The sequence below is a fragment of the Gracilinanus agilis genome, chromosome 2 (genome assembly GCF_016433145.1).
Source record: "Gracilinanus agilis isolate LMUSP501 chromosome 2, AgileGrace, whole genome shotgun sequence".
Lineage (NCBI taxonomy): Eukaryota > Metazoa > Chordata > Mammalia > Didelphimorphia > Didelphidae > Gracilinanus > Gracilinanus agilis.
Genome location: NC_058131.1, coordinates 335,068,198 through 335,086,770, shown reverse-complemented (window position 1 = coordinate 335,086,770; position 18,573 = coordinate 335,068,198). Strand labels below are relative to the sequence as shown.

Below are 18,573 nucleotides of genomic sequence, written 5' to 3'. Positions count from 1 at the left end.
ATGAAATTTGTTATAGTTTTTCCTAATTCAGTAAAGAAGTTTTTTGGTAATTTTATAGGTATGGTGCTAAATAGGTAAATTAATTTGGGTAGAATGTTCATTTTTATTATGTTAGCTCATCCTACCCATGAACAATTAATGGCTTTCCAATTGTTGAGATCCAGTTTTATTTGTTTGGAAAGTGTTTTGTAGTGGTTTTCGTATAATTGCTGTGTTTGTTTTGGTAGATAGATTCCCAAGTATTTTATATTGTCTAGGGTGATTTTAAATGGTGTTTCTCTTTCTACCTCTTGCTGCTGTGATATGTTGGAAATATATAGAAATGCTGATGATTTATGTGCATTTATTTTGTATCCTGCAACTTTGCTAAAGTAAAGCTTCTTAGTTGATTCTCTAGGATTTTTTAAGTATACCATCATATCATCTGCAAAGAGTGATAGCTTAGTCTCCTCATTGCCTATTTTGATACCTTCGATTTCTTTTTCTTCTCTAATTGCTATTGCTAGTGTTTCTAGAACTGTGTTGAATAATAGAGGTGATAATGGGCATCCTTGTTTCACTCCTGATCTTATTGGGAAGGCTTCTAATTTTTCCCCATTGCATATAATGCTTATTGTGGTTTTAGGTATATACTGTTTATTATTTTTAGGAAGGGTCCTTCTATTCCTGTACTTTTCAATGTTTTCAATAGGAATGGATGCTGTATTTTGTCAAAGGCTTTTTCAGCATCTATTGAGATAATCATGTGATTTTTGTTTGTTAGACTGTTGATATGGTCAATTATTTGGATGGTTTTCCTAATGTTGAACCATCCTTGCATTCCTGGTATAAATCCCACCTGATCATGGTGGATGATCTTCTTAATTACTTGCTGGAGTCTCTTTGCTAATATTCTATTTAAGATTTTTGCATCTATGTTCATTAGGGAGATTGGTCTATAGTTTTCTTTCTCTGTTTTTGGTCTACCTGGCTTCCTGGAATAGACTTTTAAAGGACAGGTTTAATTTTTCTTAGCAGAGGCAGTATCCTCTCTTGGTCATTGTTAGCTCTCTAAGAGGTAGCTTTTCAAACCACTGTCTCTTTAGTGCTGGCTCTTTTGGGAGCTGTGAGAAAGATACTGAAAGCAATGGCAACTTATCCTTAGGAAAAATGCAGAATGTTCTTCCCATTCTCACTATTTTCTCTTGGAAAGTTTTGGGTAAGTCATCTCCCTAAAAGTCAAGGTCTTGGCATCATGAGGAGAGACAGTGGATCTTGACAATAGAGAGAAGTATGAGTGACTGCACATTCTTTTAGGGACTAGGATGAGTGGGAGATAGGGAAAGGTGTTATCTAATCCTTTTTTTAGTACAAAGATAAAGGGAAGGGTGGGTGGGATGTAGGACCCTTAGAGGAATATGGTGTCATTATACTTTGGGCCAGAGGATGTGATTTCAATAACCTGGGGGTTAATGAAATAGAGGCTATAACCTAGGTGGGTTAGGGGAAGGGTACAAAATGGGCAGCAGAACATGGGGAATGGAGATAGCATTTTAGTCCAAGCATCAGCAAGCAAATATCTGCTATCAGATATTAATTTTGAAGATGTTTTAGAGCAGATGTTTCCTTAGAGTTCTAAAGGTTCTCATGGCCAGCTTTCTATTCCTAGTTTCTCTTCTAGTTCCTTCTGCATCTGGCCTCTAGTTGTATCATGACTATCTGCCTGATTTATGATCTCAACACCACAACTGTGTTGACTTTTCAGAGGTGGATTTTGGGAGGTGGATTAGGATTTATGAATTTGGCTATGATTGCTTTTTTTTTTTTTGCACTGAATGTGATGACTTTATTGATGGTACACAAGATAGGACTCTGCTCCCCCCCCCCTACAGGGGTGCTTTGGGGCAAGGATGTGAAGAGGACATGGGATACCCAGCATAGGGACATAGGTTATTATGGATGTGGGCTCCCCAGTGGTGGAACTACTCTTTTTTATGCTGGGGATGAAGATCCATGGCTTTCCACTTTACTCCTTGGAGGCCATGTACATCATGATGGCTTATTACACAGTGGCTGTAACTGTACTCATTGTCATACCAAGAAATGAGCTTGATAAAATGGTCGTTGAGGGCAATGTCAGCACCAGCATTGAAGGTAGAAGAGTGGATGTCACTTTTAAAGTCACAGGATACAACCTGGTCCTCTGTGTAACCCAAGATACCCTTCAAGGATCCCTCTGCAGCTTTCTTCACCACCTTCTTAATATCATCATATTTGGCAGCTTTCTCCAGGTGGCAAGGCAGATCCACCATGGACACATTGGGGAGTAGGAACACGGAAGGCTATGCCTATGAGCTTCCCGTTCAGCTCAGGTATGACCTTGCCCACAGCCTTGGCATCACCAGGGATGATATTTTGGGCAGTACCACACCCATCACACCACAGCTTGCCAGAGGAGCCATCTACTATCTTCTGGGTAGTGGTAATGGCATGGGCTATGGTCATGAGTCCTTCCACAATGCCGAAGTTGTCATGAATGACCTTGGCCAAGAGGGCCAAGCAGTTGGTAGTGCAGGAGGCATTACTGATGATCTTGAGGGAATTATCGTATTTCTCATACTTCACCCCCATCACAAACATTGGGGCATCAGCAGAAGGGGCAGAGATAATGATCCTCTTGGCTCCATCCTTCAAGTGAACCCTGGCCTTTTCCATGGTGGTAAAGATGCCAACCACAATGTACTTGGCTCCAGCATCTCCTCATTTAACATTGGTGTGAACCCACTCCTGGAAGATGGTAATGGCTTTTTCATTGATCACCAGCTTTCCATTCTCTGCCTTTACAGTACCTTTGAACTTGCCATGGGTGGAATCATATTGGAACATATAAACCATGTAGTTGAGGTCAATGAAGAGGTCATTGATGGCCACAACTTCTACTCCACTGCAGCTGCCCTGGTTACCAGGCGTCCAATATGGCCAAATCCATTGACTTCGGCCTTCACCATCTTGTCTAAGGGATATGGCCGCGGCAGAGGATCCTGGCAGCAAGCTTGGGAGAACAGCTGAGAGATGTGATTGCTTTTTTCCCCTTTGCTTAGAATGTATCTTCTATTTTATTGGTTAGCATCTAGAACTGAGCTTGGAACCACTTACTATTTGTCATAAAATGTGGTCATACTTCTCCCCCATTGTTAAAGGGTGGAATGGTCTAAGCCAGTGATGGGCACACTTTTTAAAGAGGGGGCCAAAGGAAAGGAAACGCTCATCTGTCAGTTTGTTTCTAAAGCAACTCTTTTGAAATTTCATTGTACTGTATCCTACTCATTGTATTCATCAGATTAGGAATAATGTCGCAGCCAGATAGAACATTTCAGGTGTCCACATCTGGCCCTCTGGCCGTAGTTTGCCCATCACTGCCCTAAGTATTACTCATTCAACCTAGACCTTGTACTTTAAAGTGTTGACTAGGTTGCATGTTATTAATGATTGAAAGAGTATACAGAGCGTTTAGTCCTAATACAAAAAATAGGTTCAATTCATTAAAGTCCACTTTTTGGTAAATCACATAGAAATCAGCTTTGAGGAGATATAGATCTTTGGTCATATTCCTCGGCATGAATATTATTGACCTGGATATGCGATATAGATCTTTGGTCTTATTCCTCGGCATGAATATTATTGACCTGGATATGCAATATAGATCTTTGGTCTTATTCCTCGGCATGAATATCATTGACCTGGAAGTGTCCTAGTAAATAGGAAATTTGAGTGCTGTACCTGTCAATGTACCTCCTTCCTGACTGCTTGTCTGTTTTTGGTGAAGGTTTTTAAAAAATATGTATTATCTGCTTCAACAGTATGCACCTGGCCTAAGTCAAGCCTGATATAGTCAGGTTTTGAAGGTCTTTAAATGCCCAACAGAGACATTTGATCCTACAGGTAATAGGGAGCTACTAGAGAGTTGAGGACAACATGGTCATACTTGTTCATTAGGGAAATTAATTTGGGAACTATGTTGGGATGAATTGGAATGGGGAGAGGCTTGATACAGGTAGGCTAAATAGAAGGCTATTAAAATAATCCAGGTAAGAGACTATAAAAGATGTATCTAAGGTGGGAAGGGAAGGAGAGAAGGCGTATAGAGCCTTTTGTGTGCTATGCACTGTGCTAAGTGTTTTGCAAATATTATCTCATTTGTTGTTCATTCTTGATTTTTTAAGAGGACCAATGAAAGCATGGGGCAATGGCTTGACTTGAGCATGAATTGGATTTAAGTGAGGCAGAGTTGTATAAAATCCTCAGGCTCATTCTCTCATCCAAAGTCATCAAAGGACAGTGGCAGGACAAAAGTCAGGATGACTGGTAATGGACAGGGATTCATTGGATGACATTGACCTTCTCAATGATGGACCAAGTTCTAATCTCTTCCCAGCTGCATATTGTTCTCATCTGCCCATCTCCTGATTCGTCCAAAGCATAAGAACCTCAAGGTCCTCAGCCCTGAAAAAAAGAGAATTAACTCTAACTGGGGCATCTCCAGCCTCATGGGGCTATTGATCCTACAGAGATTTTGGAGAAGAGAGAAAGGGAGGGTTTAATTGACATAGAATGCCATCAGGCAGAAAGGAGTCTAGTAATAAATCATAAAAGGGGAGAGCAGACCACAGAAAGCAAATCTTATACCTCTTTATTGAAAGTTAAAATAGATGACAAGGAATAGGACCTATTGTGGGATCCGTGCCATGGAAAAGGTTGCATGATAGGCAGAAGGGGCTTGATAGAGAAGAGGAAGACAAATCTATTAAGAAAAAAACAACCACAATGTGAGACAAAGATAAATCAAAACCTTTCATTTTTTTTTTAAACCCTTGTACTTCGGTGAATTGTCTCATAGGTGGAAGAGTGGTAAGGGTGGGCAATGGGGGTCAAGTGACTTGCCTGGGGTCACACAGCTGGGAAGTGGCTGAGGCCGGGTTTGAACCTAGGACCTCCTGTCTCTAGGCCTGACTCTCACTCCACTGAGCTACCCAGCTGCCCCCCAAAACCTTTCATTTTAAATAATGTCACAAACTCCCAACTCCATACCACTTTGCTTATATCTCTCTATTATAATTATTTCATCCTTTCTGTTATTGTAGCTATATTAGATTTATAGACTTGTTGAGGGCAAGGTCTCTGCCATCTCCATGCTTGGTCTATTCTGCATATCTGTATCATTCTTGGTCTTTTGAATTCTTACTAATCTTTTAAAACCTGGTTCAAGTGCTACCATCTCTAGGAAGCCTTTTCTTATCCTCATGGTTTAACAGCACTTTTTTTGAAAACTCGGTAGCATTTATCATGTAACATTATAAATCAAAAGTATCTGAGTTTGTATCTTATACACCTACTAGATTGTGAATTTTTTGAGCACTGGGAGTATGCCTTAGCCAACTTTAGCATTTCCCCCACTTTGCAGCATTATGTTCTGCATACAAAATGTGTGGTATGGTGCTCTGTGCACTTAATAAACTGTAGGCTAGATAAACAAATCTCCAAAGCAAAATGTCCTGCACATAGTAGGCTGTTTGTTGAATAATCAATGAATCAGAATATTAAAAAAATTAATAAGATTTTGTTTGTAGCAAGACATTCAAATATTGTGCTACTGTTCTTTGTACATAATGGTTATATTGATCCATCACCAACAGGAAGTGTGTTCTGGGTGGTTTTTCCCATAAGTAGGTATTGGCTATATAGGGCTATTTGCTTTCTTTTGTCATGTATCTCTCATGATTAGGGCAGGAATATGTGTGATAGATAAGGTTCAGAATGATGAGGGTATTGAGTATAGGTGCCTCTGTGAGACTAGACCCAGTCTTTATCACATTCAATGACCCACATACCATTTCAATGTCCTTAGGTGCCCCAGGGGCCATCTCGATGAAGAAGAGGACAAGAAGTCCACCTCAAATAGAACTGAATAGAACTAACTACAGTTGTTTTTTTAATCTCCTATTAATGCCCACAGACTCAACTCTGAGGTACAGAATCAAGCCAGGGCAAGACTCCAGTGGGGCCTTGAGGAAAGAAAGCCATGACTGAATATGTGGCCAGACTTACAATATGGCCTGAATACTTTAGCTGGTCTTGGATCCCTCCTGGAGGCTATTTTTGTATTTTTTTCAATAAACAGGAAGGAAAAGTTCAAGCTAACTACATTTTCCCCTGTTATTTTCTTGCTTCTTACTTAATCCTCTTGGGAGGGAGACAGTTTGGATGTGAAGCTTTAGCTTTCCATCTTTGCCTCTGGAAGTAGTAGCTGCCAAGGGGCCTGGAGAAATATCTGGGAAAAGCCAACCCACATTTCCATCTTTTGCCCTCTTAAGTTATTGTCCTTCAGTGGGGCTGTCCTGTGCCAAGCTGCTCCAAAATCACTTCCCATCAATCCTAGCACCCCCTTCATCACAGATGCTTTTCTGACAACCATACTTGACCAGTTTGAGACGGGAAATAAGGAAGGAACATTCATGCTCTAGTTCTAACAGGAAAGCCAAAATAATCTCTCTTGTGCCTCAATCTGATTTGGTAGGACACCAAATGCCTCATCTCTTGAACAGTTTTTAATGAGAAGCTAAGGCTCACAGCTCTTTTTTTTTTTTTTTTTTTAACCCTTAACTTCGGTGTATTGTCTCATAGGTGGAAGAGTGGTAAGGGTGGGCAATGGGGGTCAAGTGACTTGCCCAGGGTCACACAGCTGGGAAGTGGCTGAGGCCGGGTTTGAACCTAGGACCTCCTGTCTAGGCCTGACTCTCACTCCACTGAGCTACCCAGCTGCCCCCTCACAGCTCTTTTGAGACAATAGCATGGACAAACTCTCACTGCTTCCTCTAACATGGTCCCCACTTCTAGCTCTCTTTATAAGGTGGGTTACAGAAAAAATGCAGTCCCCTTTCTTTCAGCAAGTCTGGTCTCTGGGAGGTCTCCACCCTAATTTCTTGCTTAGTGAGTTGTTCTTCTTAGGAGCTAAGAAGACTTTGGGAATTGGAAGAAGAGGAAAGTGTGTCTATCCATAAATTCCGTGGCATTCATAGTGCTTTTATTTGTCCATTTGAGTCAGCTCTCTGGAAGCGATGAGTAAAAAATGATCCCAGGCAATTGCCAAAAGCAATATTGACCAACAGTCTTTCTAGGAATCAGAGTTAAAGAATACCAGAGCCCAAAGGGCTTTTAGATTGTAGAATGTTATAACTGACAGGGGCCTTAAAACATAGAACATAGGATCTTATAACTAGAAGTAACCTTAGAACATAGAATATTAGAGCTGGAAGGGACCTCAGAGAACATCTAATTCATCCTCTTCGCTTTAAATCAGAACTAGAACACAGGACTCCCAGTCTGAGAGATGGATCTTGAGTGAGGTTGGGATTTAGGAAGTTGAATACAGTCAGTTGGTGGTGTGCCTGAAATCTACATGATAGTATGACCCAAGAATTGGTCACAGTGCTTGGGATGCTCCTCCTCATGGTTGTTTTTGGTACTGGCTCTCAGTGGCAGTGTAAAAGTCCTCTAGCACACTCTGGAGATACTCAAACGTAGGCCGATCCTCAGGTTTATTCATCCAGCAGCGGGTCATGATGCTGTATAGCTCTTCTGGGCAGTTGTCTGTTCGAGGCATCCGGTATCCATGATCCAGGGAACGGATCACTTCAGGGTTAGACATTCCTGAAAAGCAAGGGGGAAGAGTGAGATAGGAGAGGGGAAAGTGTGAGCCATCTATACACTCTCACTTAATTTCGCTTTCAACTTGTCATGAATTGGAGGGATAGGAAACTGGAGTTTAGAAGGGGTACCTATGGCCTATAAATAGCCCAATGTTTACCCCCAACTTTTTTCAGGCTAATATACCAGTAAACTTAAAAAGACCTTCAAGAGCTATGGCCTCTCTCTGTTCTCTTATCTAACCTAGAAGTGTTTACTCTAAAGAATAAAAGATTTAGGAGGTTATCCTTACTGTTTTCAAATATCTCAAGGGCTATTATGTAAAAGAGGGATTAAATTTGACTGCACAGTTTAAGAGAACATAATTAGGACTCTACTATATATGTGATAAAATATTTCATTTCAATATGTGGAAGAATTTCCTAAAAATTAAGATGGTCTTAAAAATATAATAAGCTACCTTGATAGATGTTGAGTTGCCAGTCACTGATGGTGTTTAAACAGAGGCTGGAAGACCATTTATTTGAATTTACTTTAAAAGGGATTCAGGCATTGGACATGGAGTTGGACAAGATAATCTCCTATTCTGAGGTTCTTTTATTCTAGCAATCTCTCTATATCCTTCACTATAGCAATTGGTGTATGATGTATGCATAGGTATATGTAAGTATAGGTATATATATATATACAGTCCTTTTCTTGGTAATGGTCACTTGCTAAAATTGGCCTGACTGTTCTAAATGGCTTTCACAGGGCTATATTATACTTCTCTGTGTTCTCTGTGTTTCAGCAGAACTAGTCATTTTTTTTTTTTTGAGAGCACCTTCTGGAAACTGACAGTAATTAAATTCACAAGAATCTAATAAGCCAAAAGAGCAGTTCAGTAATAAAAATACTAGTTATAATAGTATGTAGTTTTTATATACCCCTATATTATTAGTGAATACTTTATATACATCATCTTATTTGATCTTTGTAGCACCTTCTATGTGATTCATTATCCATGTTTTACAAAGTGGGGGAAAATAAGACTGAGAGAAGGAGTGTGATACTCTAGGGCAGGGGTCGGCAACCTTTTTGGCTGTGAGAGCCATAAACGCCACATTTTTTAAAATGTAATTTCGTGAGAGCCGTACAGTGCTCACAGTGCGCGCTCCTGTAACAGCGCCTGAAAAAAAAACTGACTTTATGGCTCCTGCTGAAAGAGCCACATCTGGGCCTCAAAAGAGCCAGATATGGCTCGAGAGCCATATGTTGCCGACCCCTGCTCTAGGACAACGAATTAGAATGTGGAAGTAAGGAAGAAAATACGTATTTATTAAGCACTTAGTATGTGCCAGGTACTGTGTTAAGTGCTTTACAATATTATCGTATTTTATCCTTGCAACAACCCTGGTAGGTAGGTGTTACTCATTTTTCCAGTTGAGGAAACAGGTAAATAGAGGTTAGATGATTTGCCCAGAGTCACAAAGCTAGTAGGTAGCTAAATCTGAATTTGAACTTAGATCTTTCAGAATCCTGGCAGAGGACTAAGATGGAGAGAGCATTGGTTTTTGGCAAAAAAAAAAAAAAAAAAAAAAAAAAAAAAAAAAAAAAAAGGCTTGGAAAATGATAAAGCAGTTTGGCAGAAATTAGGTATATACCAAATCCTCACACCATATATCAAGATAAGCTCCAAATGGATATATGTTACATAAGAGGTCACATCATTAAGAAATTAGAGAAGCAAAGAAGAATTATCTCATGTTAACTATAGAGTGATAAAAAGTTTTGGATCAAAGAAGATTAAATCACAGAAGAATCACAGAAGGTTAAATAGACAACTTTGATTACATAAAATTAAAGAACTTTTGTACAAAAAGGAACTGTGACCAAAAGTTGCTAAATTGTGCCTGCCCTTTGACTTAGTAGTAGCATTACCAAGCCTATACCCCAAAGAGATCAAAGAAAGAGGGAAAGAACACATATACACAAAAATATTTATAGCAGCTCTTTTTGTATTGACAAAGAATTCTGGGGGTGGGGAGTGCCATCACTGGGGAAGATCTGAACAAATTATGACAAATTAGTTTAATGGGATATTATTATGCCAAAAGAAACAATGAATGGGATGGTTTCTGAGAAACCTGAGAAAATGTGTAAACAGATGAAGAATAAAGTAAGAAGAATTATGCTTATACAATGACAACAACCTTCTAATGTCTCAAACAACTTTGAAAGACAAGACTTTTGAAAAAACAAAACACCTTAACTTCTGTCTTAGAATCATTCCTAAATATCTCTTCCAAGGTAGAAGAGTGGTAAAGGCTAGGCAATTGAAGTTAAGTAACTTGCCCAGGGTTACACACTAGGAAGTGTCTAACCCCAGATTTGAAGCCAGGACCTCCCATATCCAGGGCTGGCATTCTATTCACTGAGTTATCTAGCTGCCCCAATAAATTCTAATTCATATAATAAACAACCTTAATCCTAGAGTATCAGTGATGAATGAGCTACATATTTTTGGACATGGACCATGTGGAATTTTCTTTTGCTTGACTTTACATATTTGTTAAAAGGGTTCCATTTTTCCTTTTTTTTTTTTTTTTTTTCTAATTTAGAGGGAGAAGGAATAGGAATAAGGGTTTTTTTTTGGTCCACAAAACTGAACAGAGAACAGGACAAAAGTAATTACAAACAGGATAGCGTTGAAAGTTATGTGCTAAGTTTATTATATTCTTTAAAAGGAAAGCAACCTTTACATTTTAGAAGTTGATAGTTTTATGTACAATTCTCTACTGTTCCACAATGCATTTGGAAATGCTCAAAATTAAAATAAATAAGATGAAGATAAACTAGATGATGATTTTTCTATTTTTTCTATAATAGTTTTTCTATAATAATGATTCACAACTATATAATATTAAGCATTTTCCTTATAAAAATCCTTTAATGAGATTGGCCAATATTAAAGTAAAGGAAAATAACAAATGTTGGAGGGGATATGGCAAAATTGGGACATTAGTACACTGCTGGTGGAGATGTGAATCGATCCAACCATTCTGGAAGGAAATTTAGAATTATGCCCAAAGAGCTTTAAAAGAATGCATATCCTTTGATCTAGCAATACCACTACTAGGTTTGTACCCCAAAGAGATAATAAAGAAAAATGTTTGTACAAAAATATTCATAAGGGGCAGCTGGGTAGCTCAGTAGATTGAGAGCCATGCCTAGAGGCAGGATATCCTAGGTTCAAATCTGGCCTCAGACCCTTCCTAGCTATGTGACCCTGGGTAAGTCACTTAACTGCCATTGTCTAGCCCTTACCACTCTTCTGCCTTGAAGCCAATACACAATATTGATTCTAAGATAGAAAGTATGGGTTTAAAAAAATATTCATAGTTGTGCTTTTTGTGGAGGCAAAAAATTGGAAAATGAGGGGGTGTCCCTCAGTTGGGGAATGGCTGAACAATTGTGGTATATGATGGTGATAGAATAGAATAGAATAGAATACTATTGTTCTATAAGGAATGACAAACTGCTTGATTTCCATATGAACTGGAAAGACCTCCATGAACTGATGCAGAGCAAAATGAGCAGAACCAGGAGAACATTGTACACAGAGACTGAAACACTGTGGGATGATCATATGTAATCGACTTTGCTACTAGCAGTGAAATGATCCAGGACAATCCTGAGGGACTTAAGAGAAAGAATGCTATCCACACTGAGTGAAAGAACTGTGGGAGTAGAAACACAGAAGGAAAACATTTGGTTTATCCCTTTTTTATATGGGTATAGGATGCAGGGTTTTGGTTTTTAAAAGAGTATTACAAAAATGAATAATATGGAAATAGGTGTTGAGTGATAATACATGTATAACCCAGTGGAATTGTTTGTCAGCTCTGGGAGGGGGAGGGAAAGAACATGAATCTTGTAACCATGGAAAAATACTTAAATAAAAAAATAAAACATGCCATGATGACCAGTTAAGGCCTGTTCTTCTCTGATCACTGTTAGGAACACACTTGGCAAATTCCACTTCCCTAATTTTAACTTTTCAATATTATCATTAAAAGCATCCCTCTGTATTACCAACCTCACAAGGCTATTAAAAGCATAAACAAGATCAGGAGCAAAGCACTTTGCAACTGTAAAGCATTATAAAACTTTAATCAGTTTTGTACATAGGCTACATTTGTTCTCCAAATTTAGTTTACTTAAAATTTAAAGACAGCCTAGAACAGGTGCTATTTTTGGAGTGAATTTATATGATACTTATGTATTTTCAAAGGGGTTTTATGTTAGGGTTACATCCTACATTTAGGATAATACAATATTATTGTACCTCTGGAAAAAATGATCTTTCTAAAGCAATGCATACACCTATTACTTTCTGCTCAATGATTTTTAATGGTTCTTTAATCTCATAACATTGAGTCCAACCTCCTCCAACTAGCTTTTAAGGTTCTCATTATTCTAGTTGCATAATCTTTACCCTCTCCTTACCGTTCCTTCATTCCATAGTACAGTTCCTTTGTTTCTGAACATCTTCCTTACCTGGGTAGGGGATCCGGCCATAAGTGACAATCTCCATCAGGAGGATGCCAAAGGACCACACATCTGACTTGATGGTAAAGGAGCCAAAGTTGATGGCTTCTGGAGCTGTCCACTTGATGGGAAACTTGGCTCCTGGTGGAGAATAGAACTGAATCAAAAGAGGTAAAGGGAAGCAGCTAGAATGAACCTCAGGGACAGGAGTAAGGGTGGGAGTTATGGTGTGAAAGGCCATAAATTCCTAAAAGGCCAGCATTGAGTCCCTGGCCCAGCAGTTGTACCATCCTGAAGATCCAATGGTCCCCTGTAGCCTCATACACACCCAAGGGAAAACAGGCACTTACAAGTTGGAGTCTTGGAGTGTGGTAAGGGAACTAACTCAAACTCCATGTGGTAGTTTTCTTGACTCTATCAATTATCTTTGATTTCCTTGCTGTGGGTACTCTCTTCACTGTTTGATCTCAATTCTTCTATTTAGTAATAATTAGTTTTAGGAGGAATTATTGGAATCAAATAAGATAATGCATATAAAATTTTACATACATATCATATATATATATATACTTTGTAAAATAAGACCTTGTAATAATGAGAGCTTACATTTACATATATCAATATTTCAAAGTTCTGAAGAAGTGTCTTGAAAACTTGAAAGCATCATACAAAGGTGAGTTATTATTTTTGGACTAGAACTGCGGTTTCCTTGGTAGAGGGAATTCTCAATGAGATAACTCTCTGCTAATGCAAATTGGCTTCTGCTCTGCAATTTACAGTTCTAGAGAAGAAGTTCTTAATTTTTTTTAGTGTCATGGATTCTTCTAGCAGTCCGGTAAAACCTATGGGTCTTTTCTTAGAAGAATGTTTTTAAATGTATAAAATACAATCCATAGGATTATAAGGGAAACCACTTGTATTAATGACATACATTTACCAAAATATTTTAAAAACAGGTTCACAGGCCCTAGGAAAGCTGCTAGAACTACTAAGAGATGACTAGGTGGTTTAGTGAATAGAATGCTAGGCCTGGAGTGAGGGAGATGTAGGTTCAAAACCAATCTCAGATACTTACCGACTATGTGACCCTAAGCAAACCACTAAGCTCTATTTACCTCTGTTGCTTCAACTTTAAAATGTGGATAATAATAATATCCACTGTGGGATTATTGTGAGGATCAAATGAGGTAATATTTGTAAAGTGCTTAGCATGGGTCCTGGTACATATCCATCTATCTGTCTGTCTCTCTCTTTTTCTCTCTCTCTTATTCTGGGCAAATTACTTAACCTCTAATTGACTTACAAAAGGATCCACTGGAGAAGAAAAATGGTAAACCACACCAGTATCTTTGCCAGGAAAACCCCATGTATAGCTATGGCCCATGAGGTCACAAAGGATCAGAAATGACTGAACAACTGAACAACATATTGGTGTCCTTATTTTCAAAAACCCTTACCTTCTGTCTTAGAATCAATACTGTGTATTGGTTCTAAGGCAGAAGAGCATTAAGACTAAGCTATGGTGGTTAAGTGATTTGCCCAGAGTCACATAGCTGAGAAGTAGCTGAGGTCAAATTTGAACCCAGAACCTTTCATCTTTAGACTTGGCTCTCAATCTACCGAGCCATCTAGCTGCCACTTGTTATCCTCATTTTTTGATAATAGGCATGTGGGGAAAGTTAGGTGGCTCATTGGATTGAGAGCCAGGCCTAGAGACAGGAGGTCCTGGGTTCAAATATGGCCTCAGACACTTCCTAGCTGTTTAATCTTGGACAAGTCACTTACCCCAATTGCCTAGCTCTTATCACTCCTGCCTTGGAACCAATACACAGTAATGATTCTAAGAGAGAAGATATGGGTTTAAAAAAAGATATTAAATAGGTGATACTTAGATATCGTAAGGAAAGGTATCATAAGTGATAAGGCTTATATTTGAAAGGAAGGTAGTGAAGTGATTTGCTAATGACTTATAAGCTACTGGGAAAAGCTCAAGTCAATAATTACAAATCTTATCCAGGCCTGTTACTTTGGACTTCTGCAAAGAAGCCACTTCCTTTTATGCTGTCTTTTTGTCATTCATTTTATGAACAGTTCACTGACTGTCTGCTTTGTACTTGAAACATTGAATGGGGTTCTTGCAAACCATAAGGACAACTAGAAATTTTCTGTATCTTTCATTTTTCATGGCTTCGCTTTCTTCTCTGACGTTTTCAAGCTTCTGAGCTTAAGTTTTTGATGGTTGTTCAATTATTTATTTTGTTCTTTTCTTCTTCTCTCTCCTTTTTTCTCTCTTCAATTTTTCACTTTGCTCTTCTTTCCTCTTCCTTTCTTCTCTCTTCTTTTCTCTTTCCTTTCTTCTCCCCCTCCCTTCATTTCTCTCATTTTCTTCCCTCTCCTCCTTTCCCTTTCTTTCCTCTCTTCCCTCCCTAGTCCCTTCCTTTCTCTCTCCTCTCCATTTCTTCCTCCTTTTTCTCTTTATTTCTCCCCTCTCCTTTTCTTCTCTTCTTCATTTTTCTCTCTTTTCATCATGTTCTTGTTCTGGAATGTCCCTAACTTGATCTCTGAATTTCAGTCTTTTTTTTTCTTATTTCACAGAGTAAACATGCTATGATACCAGTCCCTATCTAAGCTAAAACCAACCCTAAAACTTTAAAAAGTTAGCCTGGATGTTTTCCTGTCTGCTTCTCAGGGGCTGACCCAGCTCTCCTGCCTGCTGAAGCTTCTATGTGCAAAGCAGTTGGACTTCTGTTCTTTCATCTCTCACCCTGCTCCTTACACCAGGATTCAGCCTGAAATCTCCCCCAACAATCACTAATGGCCTAGGCAGCCAAATAGAAGCTCCCATTAGTACAATCAAATTTTTGAACTGAGGGCTGTAGGAAAGAAATCATTTTCAAAGAAGAGAGTTTTAAGTTCATATATCTAATAAGGCTGTCCCCTCCCTTCATTTTGCAGAGAGAGAATGTTTGCCCAATGGTAAATAGTAGATTAAAAAGTATTCAAATCCAGACCCTCTCTGACTCCAAGTCCAAAGTTCTTTTGAATGCACCACACTGTCTCCAGCTTTCTCCTCTGACAAATAAGGAAACTAAGGCTCAGATACATTAATTGGCTTGCCCCAAATCACAGTCAGTTAGTGTTCAGGTAAGGTAAGGACTGAGGTCTCCTAAAGCCCACTTTTTTTGACCCTAGCTGGTCCACAAAGTTGAGGCCTAAGAAAAAGGAGATGTCAGGCTGGGCATAAAGGAAGTTATAGCCTGATGGTGATTCAGGGAATAAAAAAAGAAGTGTGACAGTGCCTACCCTCTCGAGCATTGTATAGGTTGTCTTCGATGAGCCGTGCCAGGCCAAAATCAGCAATCTTACACACCAGGGCTGAGGAGACAAGGATGTTGGCTGCTCTTAGATCTCGGTGGATATAGTTCCTCAGCTCAATGAAGGCCATTCCCTCGGCGATCTATAATGCCAGAAATAGACAACCATCCTCAAACTTAAGCCAAATTCCAACCAGCAGAGGAAGAGATAGCCAACCAAATAAGGATTTCCCATTGTCTTCCTCCCCTCCCAGATTATGTTGAGCCTCAGTCCACTAAGACCATCTGGACTTAGATCAACTATTGGACTTCTTTTAGATTGTGAGTATTGAGAATTACCTCAAATAGCATCTAATTCATCTCACGTTTGAACAGGAATTTTTCCTCTATTACACCTTGTACAAATGATCATTTAGCCAAGAGCTCATTACCTTGTGAGGTGACCCAGTTGATTTTGGGCCAACTCTGGTTGAAGTCCTTTTCTCCACTAAACTGAAATCTTTCTCCTTATAACTTCAAACCTTTAGTCCTATTGCTGCTGATTTTGCTCTCTCTCTTTCTATCTCTTCTACTTACCTCTTATCTCTAACTGTTGTAGTTAGAACTTTACTGGTGATTTTATAAATAAATTAGAGGAGCAAGTAAGAAATAACCTGGAAGATGTATGAATAAGGGAAGAATTCATGACCAAAACGAGAGAGACAGAGGGGTCACATAAGGTAAAATGGACAATTCTGATTATGTAAAACAAACCAATGCAGCCAAAACGAGAAGAAAAACAGATAAATAAAAAAAAATCTTTGCAGCAAATTTCTCTGAGAAAGGTCTCATTTCTAAGATATATAGGGAACTGATTGAAATTGCATATAAAGATAATTTTCAGAAGAATTCCATTATCAATATGGAAAAAAAATGCTCTGAATCGCTAATGTTTTGAGAAATGCAAATTAATACAACTCTGAAATTCTACCTCAGAATCTTCAGTGGCATAGTTGATAAAAAAAAAATGACAAAAGCTGGAGGGGCTGTGGGAAGAAGGGGACATTAATGTACTATTGATGAAGCTGTGAACTGTTCCAGCCAATCGGGAAAGCAATTTGGAACTATATCCAAAAAGCTATTAAGCTATGTATACTCTTTGACCCAACAATACCATTACTTGGTCTATATCCCCAAAGAGATCAAAGAAGGAGGGAGAGGAATTATATGTACAGAAATATTTATAGCAGTTCTTTTGGGGAAGCAAAGAATTGGAAATTCAAGAGTGCCTCTCAGTTAGGGAATGGCTGAACAAGTTCTAGCTTATGAATGTAATGGAGTACTATTGTGCTGACAGAAATGAACTGGGTGATAGTTTCAGACAAACCTGGGGAGGCTTGTAAGAATTTATGCCAAGTAAAGTGAACAGAAGCAGAATAACAGTTTATACAATAACTACAATGATGTAAAGACTTAGAAACTCTCATCAACACAATGACTGATGACAATTTCAGAGGAGTTTCAACAAAACAGTCTATCTACCTCCTAGTAGAGGAGTGCTAAACTCAGAGCACCAATTGAGATACTTTTTTTTTGCATGTATGAGCTATGCAGGAATTTGTTTTGTTTGACTACATGTTTGCCACTGGGGTTTTCTTTTTCTTGATTTCTCAATGGGGTGGGGTGGATGAGGGAGATAGGAGGGAAGAAAGTAGTTTTCATGAAAATAAAATTCAATTAAAAATAACCATAGATAGAATAAAATATCTAGGAGTATATCTTCCAAAACACATTGAGAAACCAATGCGAACATAATTATAAAAATGCTTTTTATACAAATAAAGTCAGATTTAAATAGAGGTATATTAATTGTTCATGGGTAGGCAGAGCCAATATAATTAAAATGGCAATCCTACCTAAAATAACCTACTTATTCAATTCTATCCTAGTTAAATTACCAAATAATTATTTTATCAAACTAGAAAAAATAATAACAAAATCCATTTGGAAAAAGCAAAAGGAAACAATAAAAAAAGTTAAAGAAGTCTAATAGTACCAGATTTCAAACTATATTATAAAGCAGTAATTATTAAAATTATCTGGTTGCTAAGAAATAGAAAATATCAGTGGAATAGACATACTACAAACAATTGTAAAAGATTATTGTAACCTTGTGTTTGCCAAAGGTAAGGATCCAAGTTTTTGGAATAAGAATTCACTATTTGATAAAAATCGTTGGGAAAAATGGAAAGCAGTTTGGCAGAAACTAAATGTAGACCAATATCTTACACCATTTACCAAGATAAGATCAAAGTGGATAAATGATCTAGGTTAAAAGGAAATATTATAAGCAAGTTAGAAGAACATGGAACATATTAACTATCAGATTTCTTGTCCGGATAGAAGACTATGAATAAACAAAAGATAGAAAACATTATGAAATGTAAAAGGGATAATTTTTAACACATTAGATTGGAAAGTTTTTGTACAAATAAAGCCAAGCTAAGATTAGAAGGAAAGGAATAAGTTGGGAAAAGTTTTTAAAGATAGTTTCTCAGATAGAGGTCTCATACCTAAGGTAGGTAGAAATTTTTGAAAAATATCTAAGAATATGAACCATTTCCCAATTGATAAATGATCAAAAGATATGAACAGACAGTTTTTATTTGAAGAAATCAAAGTGATATATAACTATATGAAAAATTCTGTCATTATTGATTAGAGAAATGCAAATTGAAACAACTTTGAGAAATCATCTCTCATCTGTCAGGTTTATAAAATATAAAAGGGCAAGATGACAAATGTTGGAGATGAGGAAAAATAAGGACACTAATACATTTTGATGGAATTGTGAACTGATACAGCCATTTTGTTATTATACTTGAGAGAGTAATACAACTATGTATATCTTTTGACCCAGTAATACCATTATTAGGTTTATTTCCTAAGGTGATCAAGGAAAAAGGCAAAGAAACTATATGTTCTAAAATATTTATAGTAGCTCTTTTTATGATGGCAAAGAACTAGAAACTGAAGGGATGCCTATCAATTGGGGAATGGCTGAACA

General features: G+C 38.0%; 1 protein-coding gene and 1 pseudogene across 1 annotated transcript in view; both read right to left on the bottom strand.

The window, feature by feature from the left end:
- Window positions 1-2,005: 2,005 nt before the first annotated feature.
- Window positions 2,006-2,987, bottom strand: LOC123235428 (annotated as a pseudogene).
- A 3,754-nt stretch (window positions 2,988-6,741) lies between these two features.
- HCK (HCK proto-oncogene, Src family tyrosine kinase) overlaps window positions 6,742-18,573 on the bottom strand; it is a 39,520-nt gene continuing 27,688 nt past the window's right edge. Inside the window, exons 11-13 of the mRNA XM_044661550.1 lie at window positions 15,517-15,670; window positions 12,223-12,354; window positions 6,742-7,686 (exon numbers count right to left, since the gene is read on the bottom strand). Of these exons, the coding sequence (XP_044517485.1) occupies window positions 7,484-7,686; window positions 12,223-12,354; window positions 15,517-15,670 (489 nt within the window). The 3' untranslated portion in view covers window positions 6,742-7,483. The remainder of the gene's footprint in view (window positions 7,687-12,222; window positions 12,355-15,516; window positions 15,671-18,573) is intronic.